The sequence below is a fragment of the Crocuta crocuta genome, unplaced genomic scaffold (assembly GCF_008692635.1).
Source record: "Crocuta crocuta isolate KB4526 unplaced genomic scaffold, BGI_CrCroc_1.0 scaffold41, whole genome shotgun sequence".
NCBI classification, from domain to species: Eukaryota; Metazoa; Chordata; class Mammalia; order Carnivora; family Hyaenidae; genus Crocuta; species Crocuta crocuta.
In genome coordinates this window covers 9,918,514-9,944,222 of record NW_027529428.1, presented here as the reverse complement: position 1 = coordinate 9,944,222, position 25,709 = coordinate 9,918,514, and the positions used below count along the sequence as shown (strand labels likewise).

General features: G+C 39.8%; 1 protein-coding gene across 1 annotated transcript in view; it reads right to left on the bottom strand.

Annotated features, from left to right (window-relative positions):
* Positions 1 to 25,709, bottom strand: part of TRPM3 (transient receptor potential cation channel subfamily M member 3) — a 494,196-nt gene that overhangs the window by 83,101 nt on the left and 385,386 nt on the right. Inside the window, exons 11-13 of the mRNA XM_077759293.1 lie at positions 10,069 to 10,169; positions 8,545 to 8,679; positions 3,795 to 3,845 (exon numbers count right to left, since the gene is read on the bottom strand). Coding sequence (XP_077615419.1) covers positions 3,795 to 3,845; positions 8,545 to 8,679; positions 10,069 to 10,169 — 287 coding nt within the window. The remainder of the gene's footprint in view (positions 1 to 3,794; positions 3,846 to 8,544; positions 8,680 to 10,068; positions 10,170 to 25,709) is intronic.

The following is a 25,709-nucleotide window of genomic DNA, read 5'->3' as shown; positions in this document are numbered from 1 at the left end:
TGTTCACCATCAGATTTCAGCTGTTTGGGAAACACTTTTCGTGGAAATGTATAATAAGCCTTCAAAACGGGCTTGTTTCCTTCCAATGTGTGAAAAGTGTAAAATGATTGCTGGTTGTCAGGTTTACCAAGGAAGAGTGGGAAAAGACTATTCTGGAAAACGTTCATGGAAAAAGAAGACATTCCCACAAAATTTGACATGGTTATAGACCAGGAAAGCTTTTACTTTCTTTTATTTTTAAGTCTTATTTATTTAAGTTGTCTCTATACCCAGTGTGGGGCTTGAACTCACAACCCTGAGACCAAGAGTTGCATGCTTTTCTGATGGAGCCAGCCAGGCGCCCCTAGACAGGCAGCCTTTAAAAAAATAAAAATGCTTTTGCAAACCTGCATGAATTTGGGAGACGGGATTATGAAAATGTCCTTTCTTTACCCAAAGAGGATCTGAAATACTTTTCTCCCACCCCTTAATTCTGCAAAGCCCTGAGTCTTGATTCCCCCGTGAATGAATTTTAAACTATCATAATTTCATAGCTACTTCTATATAATACTCAAATATCACCCTTCCTTGGTGGGGAATGATAGTACAGGTAATCTGAAGTATTAGCACATGTAAGTTAAGAAAGAAAAACTAGTACTTGAAAACATACAGAGGCACAAATTGAGCAGACAGTTAGCTTCTAAAAATGGCAAGTTAGATTTCACGGAAAAGCAGACAGACTCGGGCCACTCCAGTGTAATGTAGCATAGGTGCATCCAATGGATTTATGCGGGAAAACAGGGAATTGACTTGGCCTTTATCATTCCAAATTTCTGACTGATGCTGAATAACCAACTCTTTACCTCATTGCTCCTAGATTGCTCCCCTGGTATCAATAATTTGAGATTTTTGAAACTAGCTTGGGAGCCTTTCTCCAAATTCAGTTCTGTTGATTTCAAAGGAGAATTGGCCTTGAATACACCATGCTGGTAAAGGTAGGACAGGCTGATTATTCTTAAACACACTCCCTGGGTTCGTATGAGCTCTTTGCATTTTATTTTACAGACATAGCATCAAACACTGTGCTTAAGGTTCAGAATGTCATTTTTTTTTTACCAGGGCTTATTGCTTACTGGTTCTTTTTTTTTGGTCCCAGATCATATCAATAAACATGTAAAATAAAGTCTTCTAATCTTAAAGCACAAAGCACATGCTATCTATCAGGTTCCTTAATTTTGAAAATTGTTTCCACTGCCGCAGGTCTGCTTAGCATTTTAAGCCTAGGCTTTGTAGGTTTGCATACCGCATTGGCCTAGATTGCCCTTAGTCCTCTGGAAACATCTAAGAAAGATGTGCACCAATATTTATCTCTCTCATTTACTTCTTAAGAAAACACAAAACCTCCTCATTCTTAGCTCTGTCATCCATATAACGAAAAAGGTGATTTCCAGCTCCTTTGGCTCTGACTGTTATTTCTTCTGTTCTCCAAGTCAGAGGCTCTCCTTTATCACTGAAATAAAAAGAGCCTGTGTTTCCTGCTCCTCTCTCTTCCCAAGGGAAAAAAAACATAGGCTGTTTCTCCCCATCTGACTGGCAGTCTCTTTTCCCAGGTAAAAGGGCGGATCGTTCCTTAGCCAGTTCAGAACTATCCTGGGTCATTTGTAATCATTTTTTCCACTTAATAAATCTGTACATAAATGAATCTCCATATATTTTTGCTCCAACATTTGGATCACACTTAAAAGAAAAATAAAACTACTTCTAATACTCCTTCCTCCCAAACTCTTATCACCCTGGTCTTTCTCATTAGTTTATATTACTTCTGGAGTCCATCTTTAGCTGAGAAGTTTTAAAAAACCCTTAACCTTAAATATACATGCCTTCTAATCAGGTGACATGGGCAAAGGTAATAAGCAGCTAATGGGATTTCAGAAGGGAGAAAATGATATTGCAAAGCAGAGTCCTACAAGGAAGAGAACATGATGGGAAGGATTTTGATCATTTATCCTCAGTGTAATCTAACTGCAAAAATCCCTTTGGAAATCAGGCAAGATACTGAGAAACTAGGAGATGGAGGTGAATCAGTGACCTTATTTGAAGGCTTGAATTGGCCAACAGCTAGGACTGAGGGACAAAGGCATAGCTGTCCCCTCAGAGAGCCTCTCAGTTAATGCAGTGACCCAGACTAGCTCAAGGTGAGGGGGGAAAAGATCTTATTTATTATTAGAAATACTTTATTATTAAAAAGCCCTTGGGACATTTTATTGAATGTGAGCAACAAATATCTTGGCAAAGAATACGTGTTGAATGTGTACGTTTAATCTTTTGAGACACTTCCCCCTCTTCAGTTTCCAGGCAGTTGTAAATCAGGATAAATCACACAAAACTGGAAGACTGGAGGGTGAGAGAAGTGGCTCTGTCGAGAGTGGGTGTGATGATGGCTCAAAATGGGGCAGATCAAGGAAAGATGGGATCTTGGTAAAATAGTGGTTGGGTTGGACACACAGACTGCACGGTGGCTGTTCTCTTGCCTGGAAAGAACAACAGGCTTCACTCACAACAGATGAAGCACCCTTCAGTAAGGTCATGTGGAGATGACCGGAAAGCTTCCAAGAGCCAACAGAAGGGTCTTTTGTTTTGTTTTGTTTTGTCCTCTACTCATTACTAGCAAAGGTCCAGCTGGTTACTAGGTACATTCTAAGCAGCCCCAGGACCTTTACTTGTCCCTTCAAGGGAAACATTTAAAAATNCTTTGTAGCTTCCTCTGACTATGTCCTTTGGGCTTTGGTGAAGAATTGCTACAAACTAGTGGGTGGGTGTGCACTCATGTGTGTTGGGGGTGGGAAAAGTGGCCCCATCTAGTCCATTTCTTGGGGAACGCTGTCAAGGATTCAGAATTAAAGTTACCTCTGGGAGAGAGCTTGTATGGGGCAAAAGAACAAGCACGTGGTTAAGATTAAACCCAACATCCTTACACCTCACTCTTCTCATCTGAAAATGGGAATCATCCTATATAATAATAAAATAATAATTCATTTCATTGAATTGACATGAAGATGAAGTGAGCTGAAGCCTATAGGGAGCATAGATTAGTGCCATGCTCCCCATCATCACTAAAGGTTTGGTATAATACTATTAATTGAAGGACCTGAGTTCAAATTCTACCTATTCCCTAACTACACACTACAGTTCTCACTTCTTTACATTTCAGCCTCTATCTCTGATAAAATGGGAATAATTCTGCTTGATCCAAACCTACTGGCTTTTTTTTTATCCCATCAAGTTAGATGATCAATGGGAAAAAAATATGCTGGAAAAAAAAAAAGTGTTAGAAGAGCGGAATGCACAGATGTGTTTCAGTTTCTGATTCTCTGAGACTTATTGAGCTATGCTTCCTGAGCCCTATACAATGTTAGAAGTGACAGTGACGCATTGCATCAGGAGCTAGTACGTGCAGATACCTCCTCTGGTTAGTCAGACAATATGGAAACCAGCTCCCCAAACAGTGAGCGGCACATGGTAGAAAACAGGCGATGGCATAAATCCACACAGCATGGGGCAAAGCCTAGCGTTCTGCTATCCAAAACATTATGTCCAACGAAAGCATCTAAAACCACAGAGAGTGGAGGTAAAACCGCAGCTGCATTGTAAGCAGAGATGTCATAGTTAAAAGGCAACACACACACACAGTGTCCTGAAATGAGGCATCTCGCAGGGACAGGAGCGCTCTAGCAGCGCATGCAAAACACAGGTGCTTTCTAATACAGGAAGCAGTCAAGACGGGGCCTCCGACCTGCAGTCGAGAGGGTTCTTACCTTTTTGACATCCCTGACCAAGTGGTACAATGTATTTGAGGGCCCATGTCTCTGAAAACAATAAAGAAGAATCAGATGGTTTTGCTAGCCAGGGGCTCTCATTGGCAAGGTGAGAAGGTTCTGGAAGGAAGGGTTCTGGCCGGAGGGGGGGGCAATTCTTCATGATGAACCTTGTTCTAGTTGCTCAGTTGTATCTGGCTCTTCTGAACACACACCCTGGCAGATTTTTGGATTGTGGTTCCTCAGGAAAGAGCATTTGAGGTTCTAGGTTCAATCTTTATAAAAAAAGGTTGTCAACTCTTCTGACAGCTGGGCCAAAACATTGTTTAAGGGGGAGACAAAGGAGCCAATTGAAAGCTTTGGAAATACACTTTGGCACACTGCTGATCCCAACTTGTTTATTACCCATAACAGATGAGAAATTGTCTAAAATGGGTTGGCAAATGGCCAAATAGTATTTTAGACTTGGTGGGTCATACGGTTTTCACTGCAACTGTTCCACTCTGCCATTTTGCAACAGCAGCCCGAGACAGTATGCAAACAAATGCACTTGCCTATGTTTCAATAAAACTTTATTCATAGACACCAAAAGAGAGTCAAATTTCATATAATTTGAATGTGCCGCAATATGTCGTTCTTCTATTGATTTCTTCAATCATTAAAAAATGCTTAAAAAACGTTTTTAGCTTGTGGGCTGTATAAAAACAGGCAGTGGGCTGGATTTGACTCTTCTGTAGCAGTTTGCTAAAATCTAGTCTAAAGAAAAAGCCACAGGCTTTTTGTGGGAAAAGAGAGGCTAATGCGAAATGACTTGCTATCCTATAGTCTTTTGGGAAAAGGCATGTTAGATAAAGTACAGGTTGTTCAGTAAATGTGAATTCCAGATAGACAATGAGTAATTTCTAATATGAGCACATCCCCTGCAATATTTGGGATATACTTATATTAAAAATGATTTCTTCTTTATCTGAATTTAAATTTAACTGAGCATCCTGTATTTCTACTTGTAAAGTCTGGTGACCCTACTGGAGAATCTCAAACAATGATGGCAAATCCTTCAGCACTGTGGGAACACATTTGGGTATTGAGACACTTCCTGTGTATTGCCTCAACTGCTTGCCCATTCTATTGCCTCAACTGCTTGCCTATTCATGAGACATAGAATTCTCTGAATTCTTTTTCCACCGAGGAATGCAGTATGGTATAGGGATTGAATATGCAAACTCTGGAGACAGAGTGCCTGGCTTCAAACCTAGCTGTACTGTTTATCAGCTATGACCATGTGCTAGCTACTTATTACTGAGGTCATTCACAGTCCCATAATCCTTTGTGACAAAGTACTCCACAGGAAACTGTCAGCTGTTGATTGGGATGATGCAATCTGTTGGCCTTTCTTGATCTAGAACTTTCCTACTTACTTCTTTCCAATCATTGGAATAAACCTATTACCTTGATTAACCAAAATTCTATGTGTTTTATATATTTTATTGAAAACCCCATTTTTTTTTCCTAGCTTAATCGAGATGTAATTAAGTTTGATATTGTGTAAATTAAAGGTGTACAATGTGATTTGTTTATCATAATAAGGTTAGTTGACACATCCTTCACTTAACATAATTACCATTTTGTTGTTATGATAAGAACATTAAAGTTCTAATCTCATAGCAACTTTCAAGTGTACAATACAGTGTTGTTAAGTATAGTCACTGTGCTATACATAAGACTCCTGGAATGTATTTGTCCTGAAAGTTAATACTCTTTAACTAACATCTCCCATTTTCTCCACCCCTCAGCCCCAAATATTTTGAGGGTCCTCTACACTGTGTTTTAATATATGCCTCCCTTTACACATATTAGTTGACCACATGTGCATGTATCTATGGCTGGGCTTTCTACTCTGTTCTATTGGTCTATGTGTCTGTTTAATGGCAATACTATACTGTCTTGATTGCTTCGGCTTCGTGAAATAGTTTGAAACCAGGAAATGTGATGCTTGTAACTTTGTTCTTCTCTCTCAAGATTGCTTTGGATATTCAGGGTCCTTTGTGGTTCCATGTGAATTTTAAGATCGTTTTTTCCATTTCTATGAAAAAACGCCTTTGGAATTTTGAAAGGGATTGCATTGAACCTATAAAAGGCTTTGGGTGGTATGGACATTTTAACATTATTAACACCTATAATCCATGGCTATGGGATATCTTTCCATTTATTTGTGTCTTCTTCAATTTCTTTAATTAGTGTTTTATAATTTTTACTTTATAGATCTTTTACTTCTTGGTTAAATTTATCCCTAAGTATTTTACAGGTTTTGATGCAATTATAAGGTAAATGGGATTGTTTTATTCTTTTTTCGTAGAGTTCTTTGTGTATAGAAATGTAACTGATTTTTGTATATTGATTTTGTGTCATGAAACTACTGGATTAATTTATTAGTTCTAACAGTTTTGTGTGTGTGCGTGTGTGTGAAGTCTTTAGGAATTTCTGTATACAAGATCATGTTATCAGCAAACAAAGACAATTTTATTTCTTCCTCTCCAAACTGGATGCCTTTTTCTCCCTCCCTCCCTCCCTTCTTCCTTCCTTCCTTCTTTCCTTTGCCTGATTGTTTTGGTTAGGACTTCCAGTACCATGTTTAATAAGAGTGGTGAGAGTGGGCACTATTACCTTGTTCCTAATTTCAGAGAGAAAACTTTCAACCTTTTTACCACTGAGTGTGATATTAGTTGTGAACTTGTCATAAATGGCCTTTGTTATACTGAGGTGTGCTCCTGCTATATCCAATTTGTTGAGAGATTTTACCATAAAAGGATGTTGAATATTGTCAGTTGTTTTTTCTGCACCTATGGAGATGATAGGATTTTTGTCTTTCATTCTGTTAATGTGGTATGCCTTTATTGATTTGCATATATTGAACCATCTTTGCATTCAGGAATGGAATCCCATTTGATCATGGTGTATAAACTTTTTAATGTGCTGTTGAATTTGGATTATTAGTATTTTGTTGAGAATTTTTTCCTTTATATTCTACAGGGATACTGGCCTATAGTTTTCTTTTCTTGTAATGTCCTTATCTGGCTTTGGTGTCAGGGTAATTAATGCTGGCCTCCTAAAATAAGTTTGAGAGTATTGCCTCCTCTTTAATGTTTTTGAAAAGTTGGAAAAGAATTGGGGCTAATGCTTTCAGTGTTTTGTAGAATTCATCAAATTCCCCTGGGAGGCCATCTACTTCTGGACTTTTCTTTGTTGGGAGGTTTCTGATTATCAATTCAATCTCTTTATTTGTTATTCGTCTGTTCAAATTTTTCTATTTCTTCATGATTCAGACTTGGTTGGTTGTATATTTCTAGGAATTTATCTACTTCTCCTATGATTAATTATTGATCTTTATCATGGGGGTGGAAGCTGGGGCCTCCTACTCTTTCTTTTAATTCAGTCTGTTATTCTTGCTGAAAGTCTCACTATGCAGAGCTAAGAAAATTCTGCGGAGGACACAGGAAACTGGAGCCACTCTGCTAACCTGTCTTCTAGTTTCAGCATCAGGAATAAGATAGAGCCAGTGTGGCACCATCTAACACCCACCACTGGCTGGGGATGGGTCAATAAGTTCCATCTCATTAGTGCTGTGGGCGGTGGGACAGAGGAGCATTGTGACAAATGAGGGGAAGAATAACCTCTGGGACAGAAGTGTTGGTTCAGTACTGGCTTTCTTTTTTACTTAGGGGTTTTGTGACCTTAATTAAATCAATTCCCTTCTTGGCCTCAGTTTTCTTATCTGTAGAATGGAGGAAAACAATAGCTACTCTTTTAAAAAAATAATCCACGTAAAAATTTATTGACCTTGATTAAGAATTCTTATATATTTAACGCTGCTTCTGATTTATCATAGGAATTACTTCCCCAAAATATTAATCACAGCCGGATTGAAAGAGATTTTGGGAAATGTAGCAATGTTGTTTATGTAAGTATACCACATTAGAAGTCTATTGGAGAGCCAAAGGAGTTTGTCCGTGTACAGTGTGAAATTAAAAGAACAGGTAGCAAAAACTATTGAGTTAGGTCCAGAGCCTTTGGGAAGAAAGTTTTTCTTAACCTTCCTGAATTGTACTCTCCAGATACCCTATTCTCATCTTGAAGTTCCAATATCTACTCTTTAAACTTCATTGGATTTTAGTATTAGCCCAGAGCCAATGTACTTAACTCACTGAACAGTATAAAAAACTTCACAAATAGTATTTTATCTTTATGATTACTCCTTGGTATCTCTAGTAAATGAATTGGCAAATTATTTTTAAAAAACAGAAAATATTTTTGGGTAGCTCCATATAAGAAGTATTTTACATTTTATTCCATTTTGGTGGAAAGGGAATCAAAGACATAGCTCTGAGGATAACAAGATGGTGCAGGATAGTTAATGGGTCTCCTTTCAATGGGTTGAGTTAAATCAATTCTCCTTTGCTGATCGCCTCAAATGCCCTCCAGGCATACAGCATAAACTGTGTTCTAATTTCCATAGCCTTGTGGTTTTGTGTAAGAATCTGAGAATGTTAGCTTTCCGCTGACAACTGAGCAGTTAAAACAAGTGGGATCTTGGTGACTTGGCGTTGTTGTCTACAGGTATAAGGGAGTATTTGTGGAAAATGACCCATGCATTTGGAGGGCAGGGAAGGGACTCACAGGCATGTGGGGGGCAGGAGAAGGTAAAACAAAAAACAACACAGAGAAAATAAAAAGTGCCTTAGCTTGGTCCTACCGTATTGTACAATTCCTCTAGTCTGGAGATGGTGAGAAAACGGTGCATGCTTACTCCATTCTCTATGAGTAATTTCACAAAATCCACTCTGTCCAGAACTAGGGCATCCAACATGGCTTGTTCCAAAGACCCCACCTGCAAATCAAGTCACTGAGTTAGTCTGCCCCAGGGTCTAGGGATGTAGTTGTTTGGCGTTCCCCTGAACAGTTTAGAAATGGATGCCTTTGGTAAACCTTCAATGTATCCAAGAACATGTTGGTAAGACTGTTCCCAACTCCACTTTTGGGACAGTCACAATCTCTCTTATGTTTTGGGGTCTGCCTTTGCAAATAAAATTCAAGGTTTCTAGTTCCAAAAGCTATTTCCTCCTTGACTCTTTTTTCTTCTGGATCCTGAGAAGATGCAAGGTGGGGGCAGGGGGAAGGATTTTCCTTTCCCAGTTCTCTGACCAAACTTCTGTTAACACTAGTGAAATGCCAAAGTGGATACTTTGCTGTACTCATTTTCTTCTTCCTGAGGCTCTGCATTAGATCCCTGGCTACCTTGCAAAAAGGGACCCTAGCAAAGAGATGAAAAAGTAGGCTCTTCTTTCTTTTAATTGTTAGACTATCTTGCCTCTGTCTCACCTAGTTTAGTGCACAGACCCTCAACTATTCAGGTCCTTCAGTCTGTTTGCTAGGGTTTTATTTAATCCCTTTCACAAAATTTCCCCTGTGTCCAGACTCTTTGACCAATCGTTCCACACTAGCAATTCATTAGCAGCACTAAATAAAGGCAAGGGATCAACCAGAGGCAGAAGCTCTCTGGGGGAGAAGGAAGGGTTAAATAAGACCTGCCCATGAGGGCATTGCCCTTCAGTTATTCCAGGCACAGAGATCAAATTCAAGGCTGCTGGCTTCCTCTTGGGGACACATGAACAAACCACCCAATAGCCAATTTTCCAAGTTTTTATTTTTGGTAGTGTCAATTGAGGGAAACAACCCAAGAACAGTTATATAAACCTTTGCTTGCCTCTGTGTGGTTCTCGGGAATGGGGAGGGCCTGTGCTCAGCCACCAGATGGTACCTGCATGGGAAAGCCTGCTAATTCTGCATCCTGAGGTGCAGCTGAGCCATGCACTAGCATGAGGGTGGCCAGGACTCAGAAGTGGCCACCTCCAAGACATCCAGAAACACACCACTAATTCCACTCCTTCCTTAATTTTCATTAATACCATTTTTGTCTTACATATTTTTTTAGACGTATAAAAGCAAAGGCATCGTTTGCAGCTGAAAATTGCCATCAAAGGCCACTCAGAGATGGAACCTCTGGAATGTTTGCCGGTGTGCTTTGTGGCATCTTCAACCAGGTGGCAGTGTTTTCCTAAATATGAGAAAGGGGCTGAGCCGGAGGAGGATGGCCGCACAGGAGCATTTCCATCCTCGAGAAGAGGCAGCAGTTTCTCAAGCCACTCTCAGAGACTTCTTAAGCAAATACGTTTGCCCAAGCAAGTGGGCTTTTCGGGGGTGATGACATATACTCTACCGGCCACTGCTGCCCATAAATAAAGATCTGGCTGCGAGCGATGTCCACTCTGTTCCAGGCTAGAGCTAAGCTCAGCTGGTCTGGGGCCGAGGCATTGGCTCCTGTGTGCAGACAAGTAGGAGAAAAGAGTGGGAGAGAGAAAACAATGATCAGTTATTATGCTGAGAAGACCTACTCCATTACTCTCCGGTCAGTCCCCCTCTTCCTGAAGAGTAGACTCGGCTGTACAGAAGCGGTTCCCAGACTTGGCACTGTTGGTATTTGGGGCAGGATAATTCTTTACTGTGGAGGTCATTTTGTACATTGTAGACTATTTGGCAGCATCCCTGAATTCAACCCAGTAGTTGCCAGTGACCCCCCCTGCCCAAGTCATGACACCACCAAATGCCTCCAGGAAGAAGGAGACAAAATCAGCTCATTGAAGACCTCTGCTCAAGTGTTGCTGGTCAAAGTATGGCCCATGGAGCCAAGCAGCAGCAGAAGCAGCATCACTCAGGCATTTATTAGAAATGCAAAGCTTTGGGGGGGGGCGTGGGTGGCTCAGTGGGTTGGGTGTCTGACTATTGGTTTTGGCTCAGGTCATGATCTCATAGTTTGTAGATCTGAGCCCCACATTGGGCTCAGCACTGCCAGTGCGGCACTTGCTTGGGATTCTCTCTCTCTCCTTCTCTCTCTGCCCCTCCCCTGCTAGCACACATGCTTGCTCTCTCTCAAAAGTAATAAATAAACTTTATATATATATATAAATAATTTTATTTAATTAAATAAATAATTTTAATTAAATAAATATAATTAAATATATAAAAATATATATAAAATAAAACAAAAACTGATGGTCATGGAGGAGGGCACTTGTGGGGATGAGCACTGGATGTTATATGGAAACCAACTTGACAATAAACTATTTGTGAAAAATTAAAAAATTAAACAAAAACTTTAATTCTTCAGTCACACTGGCCACATTTCAAATGCTCCATAGCAATAAATGGCTGGTGGCCTTTGAATTGGAAAGTGTTGATTCAGAACAATTCCATGATCATACATATATATATATATATACACACACACACACATAAAGAAATGGAGACCCTCAGGTCCCACCCTAGAGCTACTAAATCAGAATCTATATTTTAACAAGATCTCAGATGATTCACACACACATTAAAGTTTGAGAAGCAATGGGGCGCCTGGGTGTTTCAGTTGGTTAACCATCTGACTTCAGCTCAGGTCATGATCTCACAGTTCGTGGGTTCAAGCCCCATGTCGGACTCTGTTATGACAGCTAGCTCAGAGCCTGGAGCCTGTTTCAGATTCTTTGTCTCCCTTTCTCGCTGACCCTACCCTGCTCACGCTGCCTCCCTCTCTCTCTCAGAAATAAATAAAACTTGAAAAAAAATTTTTAAGTTTGAGAAGCATTGCCCTGTGACATATTTTGTTTCTGCTGACCAATCTTCGGTGCAAGGCATCGTTCAAATCGTAAACTATCCGGTAGGAGTGCCATCATCTTTTAGTGGGCCAGCTTTGCCACTCTATTAAAAAAGAGTTAAGAAGACCTTTTACGAAAAAAACAAAGAAATGCCTTAGGTCTTCTTTGATTTGTGGGTAGAAACAAACACACTGGAATAGATTTTCAGTTTCCCCTTGTTCTCTAGACTCTGGCTAGATCTGTGCTGTCCCCATGTAGCTATTTAAATCTAAATTAATTAAAATTAAATAAAACAAAAACTGATGGGCATGGAGGAGGACACTTGTGGGGATGAGCGCTGGGTGATATATGGAAATCAACTTGACAATAAACTATTGGTGAAAAATTAAAAAATTAAACAAAAACTTTAATTCTTCAGTCACACTGGCCACATTTCAAATGCTCCATAGCAATAAATGGTTGGTGGCCTTTGAATTGGAAAGTGTTGATTCAGAACAATTCCATGATCACAGAATGTTCTATTGGAATAGAGCTGATCTAGATCATTGCATCCTGTCATTAAATGCAACCTGCCAAGCAGCTGGGTGTGAAGCCAAGAATGGTAGGTGGAGAAAACACTGGGCTACCTTCAGGGGACCTATGTCTGCCATTTTGCAGCTGTGTGACATTGGACGTCTCTGCGCCACTGTTTTATCATCTTGTGAAATGGGGACAATAAGATTGACCCTGTTTACTGGTTGGGATGAGACTAAAATGAAATCATATAGTGAATGCACAGGTAAACAGGCTTTTTGCAATTAACACCCTTAATACCCTAAACAGGAGACATCCTTAAATATTTTCCTGACTTCATGCTGCTAGATGTCCCACCAGCAGGGGAGCATCGTACAGACACAACACTCTTGCATGGCTCAGATTTTTTTGACATCTAATATGTGCTAGGCAAAATACTAGACACTTCTGTGTATTATTATATACAACGTCCCCCCAAATCCTGAGAAATGGGTCTTATTATCTCCGTTTGATAGATGAAGATACTGCGGTCCAGAGAGGTTAAAAACCAAGTAGCGACTAACAGAAGGCAAACAGAAGAAACGTTTATCATGCCAGAGGTGAGATTCAGCCCCAGTGAGTTTTTCCTTCATTCCATCTCTGCCGATTCTGATGTTTGTGAGGGAAGGAGGGACAGCAAATGCTAACACTGCCCACTTTTCTGGATTTGTCAGCACTGGAGTCCCAAAGCGATGAGCTGCAGATAGGGGGTTGCTGGTGATGAAGCTGTATCAGTAATTCCCAAAGTCTCCTGCACATTAGAATCAACTGGGAAGCTTTTAAAACATCCGTATGCCCAGAGTGCACCCCAAGACAATTAAATCACATTGCTTGGGGGTGGGGGCCCAGCTCTGATAGTTTTAAGGATCTCCAGGTGTTTTCAATGTGCTCTAGGGCTTGTACATGATCCCTTCTGCTGCCTCCCCTTGCCTCTTCCCTCCTGGCTCTGAGATATGGAAGTTAAGAATTAGGCACGCAACACGTTCTCTAGAGGAGCACTTCTCAAATCTGAGCATGCGAAAGAATAAGCTGGAGAGCTTTTTAAAACACAGATTCTTGGGCCCCACTTCCAGAGACTCAGATTTAGTAGACCTGGGGTGGAGCCTGAGTTTCTGCATTTCTAATAGGCTCCCAGGTGGTCCTAATGCTGCTGATCTGAGACCTCCCCTTGAATAACAAAGGCCCCACAGAGCACTGTGCCACATTCTCTTCACAGGTCAAAGGGCATTTAGATTCTGGTAACCACAACATTAATGGGTTCAGTATACTTGTAGTAAATTAATTAGTGTTTAGAATGATGGATATTCATTCAGTTTATACAGGGATTTTTCTATTAAAAATTATTTATCACCTCAGGTGGTAACGTCAGAAACTGCAAACTAATACCAGGGCAACTTGTGTAAACAAGTGAAAAATAGGACCACGTCAAAATGTACTGTCATCATTTTTAAGGAAAAAAAGTAAAGGCTCATTGGGTTGCATTTGGAAAGCAACTATATACTTTGCTTCCTTAGCTGCTCTGTTGGTCATCGCTGACCTGCTGTAATGGTTTAGTCTGTATGCCATCTGTATGCCACAGATTTGTATGTCACCCAGTCAACGGTAGCAGCACAGCCCACAAAAGAACACATAGGAGGAAGCAAAGTCATTGACATTAAAGTCAATGTGAGCTACCTGAATATAATTACATAAGTGTCAAGTGAGAGCACGAAGCCAGTGAATCTTGACTTTCCAAAAATTGAAAGTACATCAAGAATGATTCTGGGTGTCAGTTTGGATCAGAGGGTCTCAGCCTGGGTGACCAACCATCCCAGTTGCCTAGGTTAGTCATGGTGTTAGCACTGAAATTTCCATTTCCTGGGGCAGCCCTTGGTCCTGCATAGACCTGGATGGCTGGTCACCCTATGCTCAACTGTGTCTGCATTTTGCAATTGCCTGAAAAGCTTAAAACAGACTCACACTTGGGAGCCATTACAGAGATTCTTTTTTTCATTGGGCCTGGTCACTGCAGTTTTTAAAAGCCCCCCAAGAGCTTTAAAATCTCCCTTTACATTAGAATCGTGAAGGCAAGGTTAAGAACCTTGGGTGTAGATAATATATATTCCTTCACTCATTGATCTGTTTATTAATTTATTTACACATTAAAAAATACAGACTTTTTAAAAAATTTTTAACGTTTTTTCATTTTTGAGAGACAGAGACAGAGCATGAGTGGGGAAGGAGCAGAGAGAGGGAGACACAGAATCTGAAGTAGGCTCCAGGCTCTGAGCCATCAGCACAGAGCCCGATGCGAGGCTCGAACTCATGAACCACAAGATCATGACCTGAGTTGAAGTCGGATGCTTAACTGACTGAGCCACCCAGGCATCCCCTAAAATACAGATTTTATGCCTTCTCATATGGCAGGTATGATGCCAGTATGAGGACCAAGATGAGTAAGACAGAGTCCTTTGTCTTGAGAGCTTACTTTCTAGAGGAGGGGTTAGGTGTGTAAATACATCATCTCATGCAGTCTGCTCAACAGATATTGAGTGTGCCAGGAGCTGTTTTAACATTGAACATCCCCTGGTGAGTAAGGTAGCTAAGATCCCTCTTTGCACAGAGCTTAATGCTTACTTCTACTGGTGGAGAAGCAGCACTCAGAAAATAAATGAATAAACTGAGATACAGTGTACTTTCTGATTGTGTAAGTGCTATGAAGGAGCAGTGTCATTCCCAGGATAAGTGGGACCTGTGTCTATAGGAAGAATTCGAGTCACTCCAAATCAGTGTAGCAGCACCTTTCTGGCTACCCAGTCTCACATGATGTGGTCAGCTGGAGTGACCTGCTCTCTAGGCTGTCCTTCTGAAACCAGAGCTGGATATGAAGTCATTGGATAAGTTCATAGATACAATTCTGGGTGTCCTGTGGGGCATCTGGTTGACCCTGGGAGGGAACGAGAGGGTTGGAAGATGCCCTAAAGTATTGAAATGAGTCTGGGGTCTATGAAGGTCCTGGTTTGGGCTAAGGGTTATGCCACCCATATGACACAGCTGCCCTGGCTCATGCCAGTTCCTAGGTGGGCATAAAGAAGGCCCTTTAAAGCACTGGTTTAATGGTGGTACTGATAATGACCAGGGTGGTGGTAGAGCTGCTCTATTAGGGTGAATGGACAATAGACCTCCCTGAGAATAACATTTGAACTGGACCTAAATAATTAGAAAATACCATCATGTGTGGTGGTTGGGGTGGGGGTGGGGAGAGCATTCCAGAAGAGGCAACATCAAATATAAAGGTCCTGATGTGGGAATGAATACAAGTAGGTATAAGACATAAAAAATATGGTTTTATTATTTCTTCTTTCTGCAGGAGGCCAGGGAAGATTTAAGTGCATATATAATGGTCTTCAGGGAGGTATTAATTCACTAGATGGATGACATGAAGAAAGGCATTGTACTAAAAGAAACAGCCTAGGCAGGGATTGGGAGTGTTAAATAGCTCTGCAAATTTAGGAAATTCATGGGAAGACACTGAGGAAGATTCAATGCTTGAGGTATATGTGAGTGGGCAGAGAGAGCTGAAGCCAGAATGGAAGGACTTGTAAATGATTGTGGAGGAGTCTCTCTTTACCCTGGAGACATGGGGAAATGACTGGAAACACTTGGTTCAGAAATCACATGTCAGATGTACATCTTAGAAAAATTTCTTTGGCACCAGTATGAAGGGTGGATTGGAAGGGACATTGGACTGGAGGGAGGAAGAGATAAGGAAAGTATTGCAATATTTAAGGAAAGGGATAATATCTGAAGGAGCAGCTTGGATGGAGAGATATTTAGAAAGCACAATTGATAGCTTTGGATGAGAGATTTAAGGTGAGGAGCAAAAGAAGTCAAAAGTGGTCTCCTCATCTCTAGCTTGGGGGCCTGGCTCCATAATGGCCAATTGAGATTGGCAATGTAAGATAAACATAAGCTTTTGGGGGGCAGCAAAATTGCATTCTTGAATATAATGAGTTTAAAATGCTTGTGGTATAGCCATCCAGGTGGAAATGGCCAGAGGCCACTGGATATTGAGATGTGGGGCAGGGGAGGGATTAGGTCTGGAGACAGAGATTTGGAAAACATTAGCATGAAGGTGATAAGAAGAGAGAAGAGGATTGGTCATGGAATAACACCAATATTTAAAGGCTATGAAAGTAAGGTAAATCTTTAGAAAGAAATCACACTCACAAACACACAACAGAGATATAAGAAGAGAACCTGGAGATCATGATTCCCTAAACTATGGGAAGACGGGTTTTTAAGAAAGAGGAGGTGATCAGTAGGTCAAAAGCTGCAAAGAGGGCAAGTAAAAAAGATTGGCTTTCCTTCTCTATAACTCTTTTTATTATAAGGCACCAGCTTATGTGTCTATTAGTTTGTTATTTATTTCTGCCTCCAGAGTATAAACCTCAAGAGGCTAGGGAGTCAGTTTACTTTATTCACTGTGGTATTCGTAGAGTTCAGAATAGTACTTGGCACGTAACAGGTGTTCAATAACCATCTGTTGAATGAATGAATGAACCTCAAAGTGTGCACTGGGTTTAGCAATTAAGAAGTTTTTGATGATGGGGTATCTGGGTGACTCAGTAGGTTGAGCATCTGGATTGTTGATTTCTGCTCAGGTCATGATCTCAGCCTTGGTGAGTTTGAGTCTGGCATTGATCTTCATGCTGACAGTGTGCAGCCTGCTTAGGATTCTCTCTCTCCCTCTTTCTCTGCCCCTTCCTTTCTCTCTCTCTCTCTCAAAATAAATAAACATTAAAGAAAGAAGTCTTTGACAATGTTAGTGTGCATACCGTTAGTAGAATATGGGAATTGAAACATATCTGCAATCTCTTCCTGTAAGGAAATTGCAATTGAACAAGAATGAAGGTGGGTTGGGATAGAAGGAGAGCTATGACAAGTGTACAAATCACTACATCAAAGAACAAAGTGGTAGGTGCTATAGAAGCTGTACACAGAAGCCCAGAGCACTGCCTCATCAGTTGAGTACTTGAAGGAGGAAATAGAATTTGATTATAGTATGGAAGGATGGTGGAGATTTGAACAAATGGAGTGTGTGTTAGGCTGAATGATGCCCCCACCCCCCAAAGGTTTGCATGTCCTGATTCTAGGAACAAGTGATATTACTTTATAGGGCAAAGGGACTTTACAGATGCAGTTAAGAATTTTGAGATGAGGAGGTTATACTGTCTTATCTGATGGGCCCAATGGAATATAATCACAAGTGTCCTTATGAAAGGGAGGCAAGGAACTCAAAGTAGTGGTAGTACATGTGAAGATGAAAGCTATGGGTTGGACTGATACAAGCAAGGAAGTCAAGTCAAGGAATGCGGTCAACCGCTAGAAGCTGAAAAAGACAAAGAAATGATTCTCCCCTGAAGCTCTCAGGAAAAACATAACCCTGCTGATCCCTTAATTTCAGATTTCCAGCCTCCAGAATCATAAGATAATAAATTTTCATCATTTTAGGCCACTAAGCTTGTGGCAATTTGTTATGGGTAGTAAAAGACAACTAACACTATTAGCGATTAAAAATACTCTTGTAGGTAGACCATCAAGAAAGGAAGCTACAATAGAGTTGAGAAAGCAATATTTTGCACCTTGGCTGTAGTGCAGAGCAGGATTCTCAAACTTTAACGTGCGTATGATTCATCTGGGTTTCTTGTTTAAATGTTGATTCTGTTTCAGTAGGTCTGATGTGGGATTCCTAATTCTATTTTAGGTAGCTCTCATCAGTTTTCTACTGTGAACAATGATTAACCTTGTGCATGCACCCTTTCTCCCTTTTCTCTCCTCCACCGTTCAATTATAGAACACACCATCATATTTTTGGTGTTTTACTTGGTTCTGTTAAATATACTTACAATTTCTATTACTAAAATTTGAATTGCCAATCTTAAATTATATTCCTTATTTTAGTAGGCAAAAGGTCCAGATATTATAAGGAGTAGAAAAGTCTACCACCTCTACCTCCAGCCTTCTTCCTCTTAATTTCTTTTTTTTGTTGCACTATTTCTACCATGGAAGGCAGGTAACACTTATATTCCTTTCTGTTACTCAAAGTCCCATTTTTGTTTTTATCTTAGTTCTGTTAGGTTCTAGCATCGATGCTTACAATTAGTGATTTTTCCAGAGGGTACCCAAGGATCTTTTGGTTGGTAGGTCGCATCTTCTCTATTAGTTTTTCCACGAAGAACTCATGGGAACAATATTGCCAGAGTTCTAGAATGTTTTAAACTGTTCCCCCCCCCCATAGTCTTTATAGTTCAATGACATTAGCCTAATATCAAAATCAGTTGCTATATTGTCTCCCCTCGTTGAATGTTAATATAAAAAGGTTTGTAGCCAACTTGATTTTTTAAGCCAATGAAAGACTTGATCATTTTGCCTGGTGGCCCAAAGTCATCTTTATTTTCTTCGAGGCTCAGTAATTTTACTAGGATGTGTCTAGGTGTTGCAAATTCTGCATCAGTCTTTCCTGGCTCAAAGTGGCCCTTTCAATATCTAGATCAAAGTTTCAAAATTTGCTTAATAAAAAAATTCTAAAATTGTATTTTAAAGTATTTGCTCTGATCCATTACTTTGATTTTTTTTGGAGATAGCAGTTATACTTATGTTGGATCTTCATCTTCTGTCTTCAACAAATATAATTTCTCTTTAATCTTAATTAACTCTATTTCCATTGGTTTTAATTTCCACTCCTTTCCTTCATTTCTTTTTTTAATGTTTTTATTTATTTTTGAGAGAGAGAGAGACAGCATGAGCATGGGAGGTGCAGTGAGAGAAGGAGATACAGGATCTGAAGCAGGCTCCAGGCTCTGAGCTGTCAGCACAGAGTCTGGAGCGGGGCTTGAACTCACAAACCATGAGATCATGACCTGAGCCGAAGTCAGATGCTTAACGAACTGAGCCTCCCAGGTGCCCTCCCTTCCCTCATTTCTGTATGTTGTGTCCTGTGCTGGTTTTTTTTTTTCACAATATATATTTGATTTTTCACCCTTTCTCAATTCTTCTGCAATTCTATAATAATTTCATGTCCTCCCTTCTACTTCATTCTTGAATGCTGCTCACGTTATATCTCCTCCTGTTGCCTCAACTACTCTTACCTGAATTTTGGCATTCCAACTTGGAAGTATTTCTTTGTTGAGATTTAATTTTTTTTAAAGTTCATGGTAAAATATTTATTTATAATGTTCAGCTGTTCCCTGGAAACATTTTTACAGAGTACTCTTTTGTGCATACATTTTGCCCTTTTATTATTTTTTCTTAGAATGTATCTATGTGCTAATTGCTTTTTAATTATTTATCATCCAGTGAGTTATAATGGGCCCAGGGTAGCATTCCAGGCTACTTATTATTCACAACTGGAAGGCTTTCTTCTCAGCTGCCACAAAGACAAGCTCCCTGCTGCAAACATTACTTATTTGCATAATTCCATATGTAGCCTACTACCTATGTACCGTATGTACCACCCCTATTTCTATGGGCCAAGTCAGGCTCATGAGTCACCATCAAACTTGCTCTAGGTCATGCACATGCTGCTACAGACAAAGGTGAGAACTTTGCACCTTAGGCCATTTCTCACATCCAGGAATTACATTCTTGTACTTCCTGAGGACTGCCACTGCTAGTTTCTCTCTCCTCAGCTTTTACTCTTTCCTCCCACAGAGATCTTGCATTTACAAATATTTTGGAATATTTCCCAGTTTTACCAAAAATAGAGTTAGCTTGCTTTTTTCCCCTTCCTTTTTCATTACTCGTTTTTGAAGCTTTCTAGAAGAGACTGATGAATTTGTGTTGTCAAGTTTGCACTGGACATTCTGAAGGATTCTGTAGGTAGAAGAGTGTTTTAGTCAGATATTTACAAGAGTAGTGTTCCTGTAATTGAAGTATAGAGAAAGGGCAGGGATATACTCAGTAAGAAGCAGGCAGATATTATAAGAAGCCATTGAAATAAATCAGGTCAAAAGTCCTGAAGGCCTAATGGTGCTGAACAAGGAAGGAAAAGTAGGGATAGACTTACAGGATATTGTGGTGGCAAAAAATGCCCAGTATTAGTAAGAATTTGCCTGAATAAAGGCAGAAAAATGTGATGGAGGCTTTGAGCCTGGATAGCTCTCAGGATAGGGTTGTGTGAATATAAATGGGGAAATCAGGAAGAAATCAGCTTTTTTGAGGAGAGATGATTTTTTAAAGAATGTATGTATATTTAAGGACAATTAATTGGATTGAATTTGGGGTGCATAGTGACACCCAGGGAGTTGTCCGGTAGGCAAATAGAAGGGGGTCAGGGAGAGAAGCTGGAGCTGGAGATAAATCTGGAGGTCATTCATGCAGACATATATTAAAACCATGGCACCTGGGTGGCTCATTCGGGTAAGTGTCTGACTCTAGCTCAGGTCATGATCTCCAGTCCATGAGTTTGAGTCTCGCTTTGGGCTCTGTCCTGACAGCTCAGAGCCTGAAGCTGCTTGGGATTCTGTCTCTCTTTCTGCCCCTCACCCACTTGCATGCTGTCTCTCTCTCCCTCTCTCTCTCTCAAAAATAAATATTAAAAAAATTAAAGCCATAGTACTTTATAATTTTGACAGAAAGCAAAACATGGCGAATGTGCCACAGGCTGATGACTGAAGAATTAGGGGGCCTTCAGAGTAGAGTTAGGGCCCACTGGAGGTAAGGAATCCCAAAAGTGTCATGGCACCGAAGGCACACATTGCAGGGATTGTTGATTTAGGGACCTGAGATTCAGTGTTTGAGGAAACATGTTTTTGTTTTTTTAAGTACCCTGAGGGTCACTAAATACTTCAGTTGGTTGTAAATGGAGCTGTGGACTCCCTTTGGGAGAGTTGTTAAATAAAAATGTCAGGTGTCATCTGACCTTGATAGCTCAAGTTGGGTCCTGTTTGATGGACTGGGATGGTTGAGGGACCAGGATTTGCAGCCCTTGCGATGCCTTTAGTGGTACCATGATGCTGTGATGTGTAGGATGTTACTATCCATCTCTATATTAGCTGAGAAACATTTCTTCTTGTTGAGGTCTTTGGACCCTTCTGTGTTTTATCTGTGGAATTTTGTCTGGTTTAAATATGCATCCTTGGGTTTTGTTTATTTCCATCAATTTACTTTATTTGTAAATGTTGTACTGAAATGCGATAAGGTCTCACTCAATGAAAACCTAAACATCCATTCATTTAAAGACATCACATTCTCTACCAATGTGAGAACCACAAAAGTGGAAGGAGACTAGCTGAAAGACCCTGTCACGTGACTGGGTTGCTAGGATACACCTTCAATGGTCTCCCAGAGCAGAGCTGCCTACCTACCCCAGTGAGCCTTTCTTAGGAATGTGGCTGCTACTTCGAGAAAAACCAAATTAAAGACTTGAAACATGCAAATAAAGAAGTAAAGGAGGTTTGTGTATAATTTATTCTTTGCTCTATTTTCTTGCCCTCAATGATAACTATCTCCTTTTGGTAAAAATAACTTTAGGTAGACTCCCAGGAGAAAGTTAAAAGGAATCAGGAAAAACTGGATTAACTTTAGCTGGAAGAAATCCACATTTGGCTTGTAAGACACAAGATAGACAGCTGAGTGAAAGAGCCCTTTGCAGGAAGATAGGGATTTTCTTTCTCAGTTTATCTTTAGTAAATAGGAAAATAAAACTAATATTTCTTTCATGCTTAGCTTGTGCCAGGCACTTCTTCTAAGTGTCAATGTATTAAATTGTCACAACAAACTATGTGCCACTATCCCTATTTTGCAGGCAAGGAAACTGAGGCACAGAAATGTGTCCAAGGTAAAATAGTCAGGAAGTACCAGAGGCAAACTTCAAACCCAGGCAGTCTGATTTTAGAGCTGGTTTGTTTTTTCAGGAACTTAGAAAACTGTACTGAACTCATGATACTCACAAAGAGAAGTAGGCAAACAGGCTTTTGTGTTCATATCATAAAACAATCCATGGTGTGTGAATGAAGGAAGCCAGAAAACTCTCTGATGCTCTCTCATTAGGGCCAAAATTGTTAAAATGGAATCTAAAATTCTTTATCAGTCTCTAAATTTTTTTATCTTTATTTTTTTGTTTGTCTGGCCCTTTGGGCTTGGAGATTGATTGATTGATTGATCTGGTTTTATTATTAAAAAATGTATAAGTGCATCAAAAATATGCAATTCAAAAGATACAGTTTGTGACTACACTTTAAGGCTGTTATTGACTGGCTACAATGATGTACTTCTGTATGGGCAAAATGAACCAGGTCTGGAGAGTCTTATATCCTGTTTACTTTGAAGACTTTGATTTTCAGGACTAATAAGATTTTTGTTAAGTTTTTAAACTTTTGGTGGGAATGCAAACTTGTGCAGCTACTGTGGGAAAACTATATGGAGGTTCCTCAAAAAACTTTTGGTTTCATTCAGAGCTAGGGTGCCCGACTTTTACAGACCAACACTATATAAAAACCTTACAAAGTCAGGTTGTCTATGTGATGGTATTTGCCAGGAGTACCTGCAGTAAATATTGCTGCTATTTCTTTGTGTCCTAATAACATATGCAAGCAAAAAGGACAAATGAAATTATATGGCTTATGATTAATAACATTGGGAAGCACTATGCTGTTTCCTTCTTTTGCCAACCTAGCCAAATGGATGAGTCCTCTTTATTGTGACCTTTCTGCAATGAAAGAAGCCACAAAGTCTTTTGTGACAAAATAAGTCACAAAGTCTTTCATTAACATTAAATTTTTTTTTTAAAGTGTTCCTGTCTTACGCACAATATGCAAAACTGAGAAACATTATCAACTTAAGACAGAGGGGAATAAAAGAAAAAAAATCTACTGGGGTATCCTGCTTGCTTGTGATATGACAAAAATGAATTCATTTACATGGATGAGTAAATAAAATATCTGCATCTTCCATAATGTGATTTTTAGCGGGATTATATAGAAATGCATGCCCTGGAGGTCTGGCACACTTTCTGGAATTATAGCGGTGATGATTTCCTATCTTCTGTTTGCTCTTCCTTTGTCTTTTACTCCTTCAGTCCCTTTCATTGAGAACCAGGTAATCCATTTTGTACCTCATTTTTACTAAGGCTAAACATGCACAAAGTTAAGAGTTATCTATTCCTATAAGATTTGTTATAAAATCACAAATCTCATCATTCCCTGCCTCTTTACCTGGAGATGACCACTTCACTTCTCATGGCTGATTATTTTGGTTCTTCATAGCAGCTAGTCTTTGAGGATAGTTCCTTCCTTCCTTCCTTCCTTCCTTCCTTCCTTCCTTCCTCCTTTCCTTTCCTTTCCTTTCCTCTTTCCTTTCTCCTTTCCTTTCCTTTCCTTTCCTTTCCTTTCCTTTCCTTTCCTTTCCTCTTTTCTTTCTTTCTTTCTTTCTTTTCTAAACATGTCAAGGGGAGGTCAATTTTTTTAATGTTTATTTTGAGAGAGAGAGAGTGTATCCCAAGCAGGCTCTGCACTGTTGGTGCAGAGCCGGACCAGGGACTCCATCTCACAAACCACGAGATCATGACTGGAGCCGAAAACAGGAATCAGCTGCTTAACTGACTGAGCCACCCAGGCGCCCCAGAAGATAGTTTCTAAGGAACTATATATCACCCAACATTCACACTGAACCTAGGCTGGTCTTGTGAATTGCTTTTGCCAATGGAATGCAGCAGAAAAGACACTGCCTATTCCAGGCTGCAGTCTTAGGAAGGTATGACAGCTTCTCTTTTGCCTCCCATGCCTGGTGCAGAACTATCTCCCTTCCTCTTCGTCCAGGGATCGCCAACGTCTCTCCCGGGTTATAGCCCCTGCTTCCCAGGTCCCGTGTTTTCTGTTTCTGTTGTTGTTTGTTTTTGGTTTTCTCTTTTGTTTCAGTGGTGCATATTCTCCAGTAATTTCTAAAGAATTGGTTCATGGGTAATAAATGTTTTGGTAACTCACATGTGACAATGCCTATTCTACCTTTATAAGCGGCTGGTAGATTAGGCATATCTAGATTGCACATAAATATTCTTCAGAATTGTGAAGGCATTGCACAATAGCTTTCTGCACTGTTGTTTAGAAGTCGAAAGCATTCTGAGCCACCTGGGTGGCTCAGTCGGTTAAGGATCCAACTTCAGTTCAGGTCATGATCTCGGGGTTTGTGAGTTCGAGCCCCATGTCGGGCTCTGGGCTGACAGCTCAGACAGAGCCTGGAGCCTGCTTCTGATTCTGTGTCTCCTGGTCTCTCTCTGCCTCTCCCCAACTCATGCTCTGTCTCTCTCAAAAATAAATAAACATTAAAATTTTTTGAAAAAATATGGGGCGNCTGACCCTCCGCTGCTTGCACTGTCTCTTTCTCTTTCAGAAATAAATAAAACATTAAAAAAATTTTTTTTAATTTGAAAAAGTAAAGAAGTCTAAAGCATTCTAGCTCCTTTGCATCCTGTTTTTCTCTTTGGAAGGTCATAGGAGAATTTATATACATATATATGTATATAAATTATGTATATATATAAATACTATATAATTTAGAAATTATTTGAATGTTGCATTAAATATATTAAATATAATTTATAAATATAATACTAATACATATTAATACAAATATAATATTAAACATATTATATATATATTTTTTCTCATGTTCTGCAATTTTATAATATAACTTGATATGGGTTTATTTTCACCCATTGTGGTGGGCACTCAGTGGGTCCTTATAATCTAGAAATGTGTGATCTGGAGTTCTGGGACATTTTCTGGAATTACTGCATTGACGATGATATATGTTCTCATATATATAACGTCTACCATACGTCAAGCATTTTTCTGGGTGATAGGCTACAAAGGCAAAGAAGACATAACCTATTCCTTCAGAAACTTCCTACAGGAGGTGGGTTTATAATCAGGATGATCATACTTCCCAGTTTACCTGGATATTCTTGGCTTATTTTAGTTTCTCTGGCATAATTAATCAGTACTGCTCACTTTCATGTCCAAGAAAGTCTCCGTTTGGAGATAAATTGTCTGTTAACCATTCCACAGAGTTGTTGCAAAGATTAGATGATAAAATTTACATGGAGATGCCTTGAGACTTGTAAAACCTACAAATGATAGGATGCAAAGATTTAAGGTCTTTTATTGCATTCTCCTACTGAGACAAACCAAAGTGTCTAAAATCGCTATCTACCTTGCTCTCGGTTATTGCTTTAAGATCTATTTGGATTTGTAAGAAAATAAACTTGCCAGCAAATTAATTTCATTTTAAGGCAGCTTAGCACATTCTCAATCATTTTCAAGATTAAAGTTCGTTCTTTCTTTCTTTCTCTTTTCTTTCTTTCTTTCTTTCTTTCTTTCTTTCTTTCTTTCTTTCTTTCTTTCTTTCTTTCTTTCTCTCTCTCTCTCTCTCTCTCTCTCTCTCTTTCTTTCAACCTGTTTTGGATCCTTACCTGTGTGCCTAAGGTTTATTTATTGGTTGCTGTTGTTTTCAGATTTATGCGTCCTCCTTTCATATTTAACATTTTATGATTCTGTTGGATTTTGGACAGAGGGACATGCCAGTTCCTAGGAAATTTTTTTAAGTTGATTTATTTTGAAAGAGAGAGAGAGAGAGAGAGAGATTGATTGATTGAGCAGAGGCCAGGCATAGAGAGAGGGAGAGA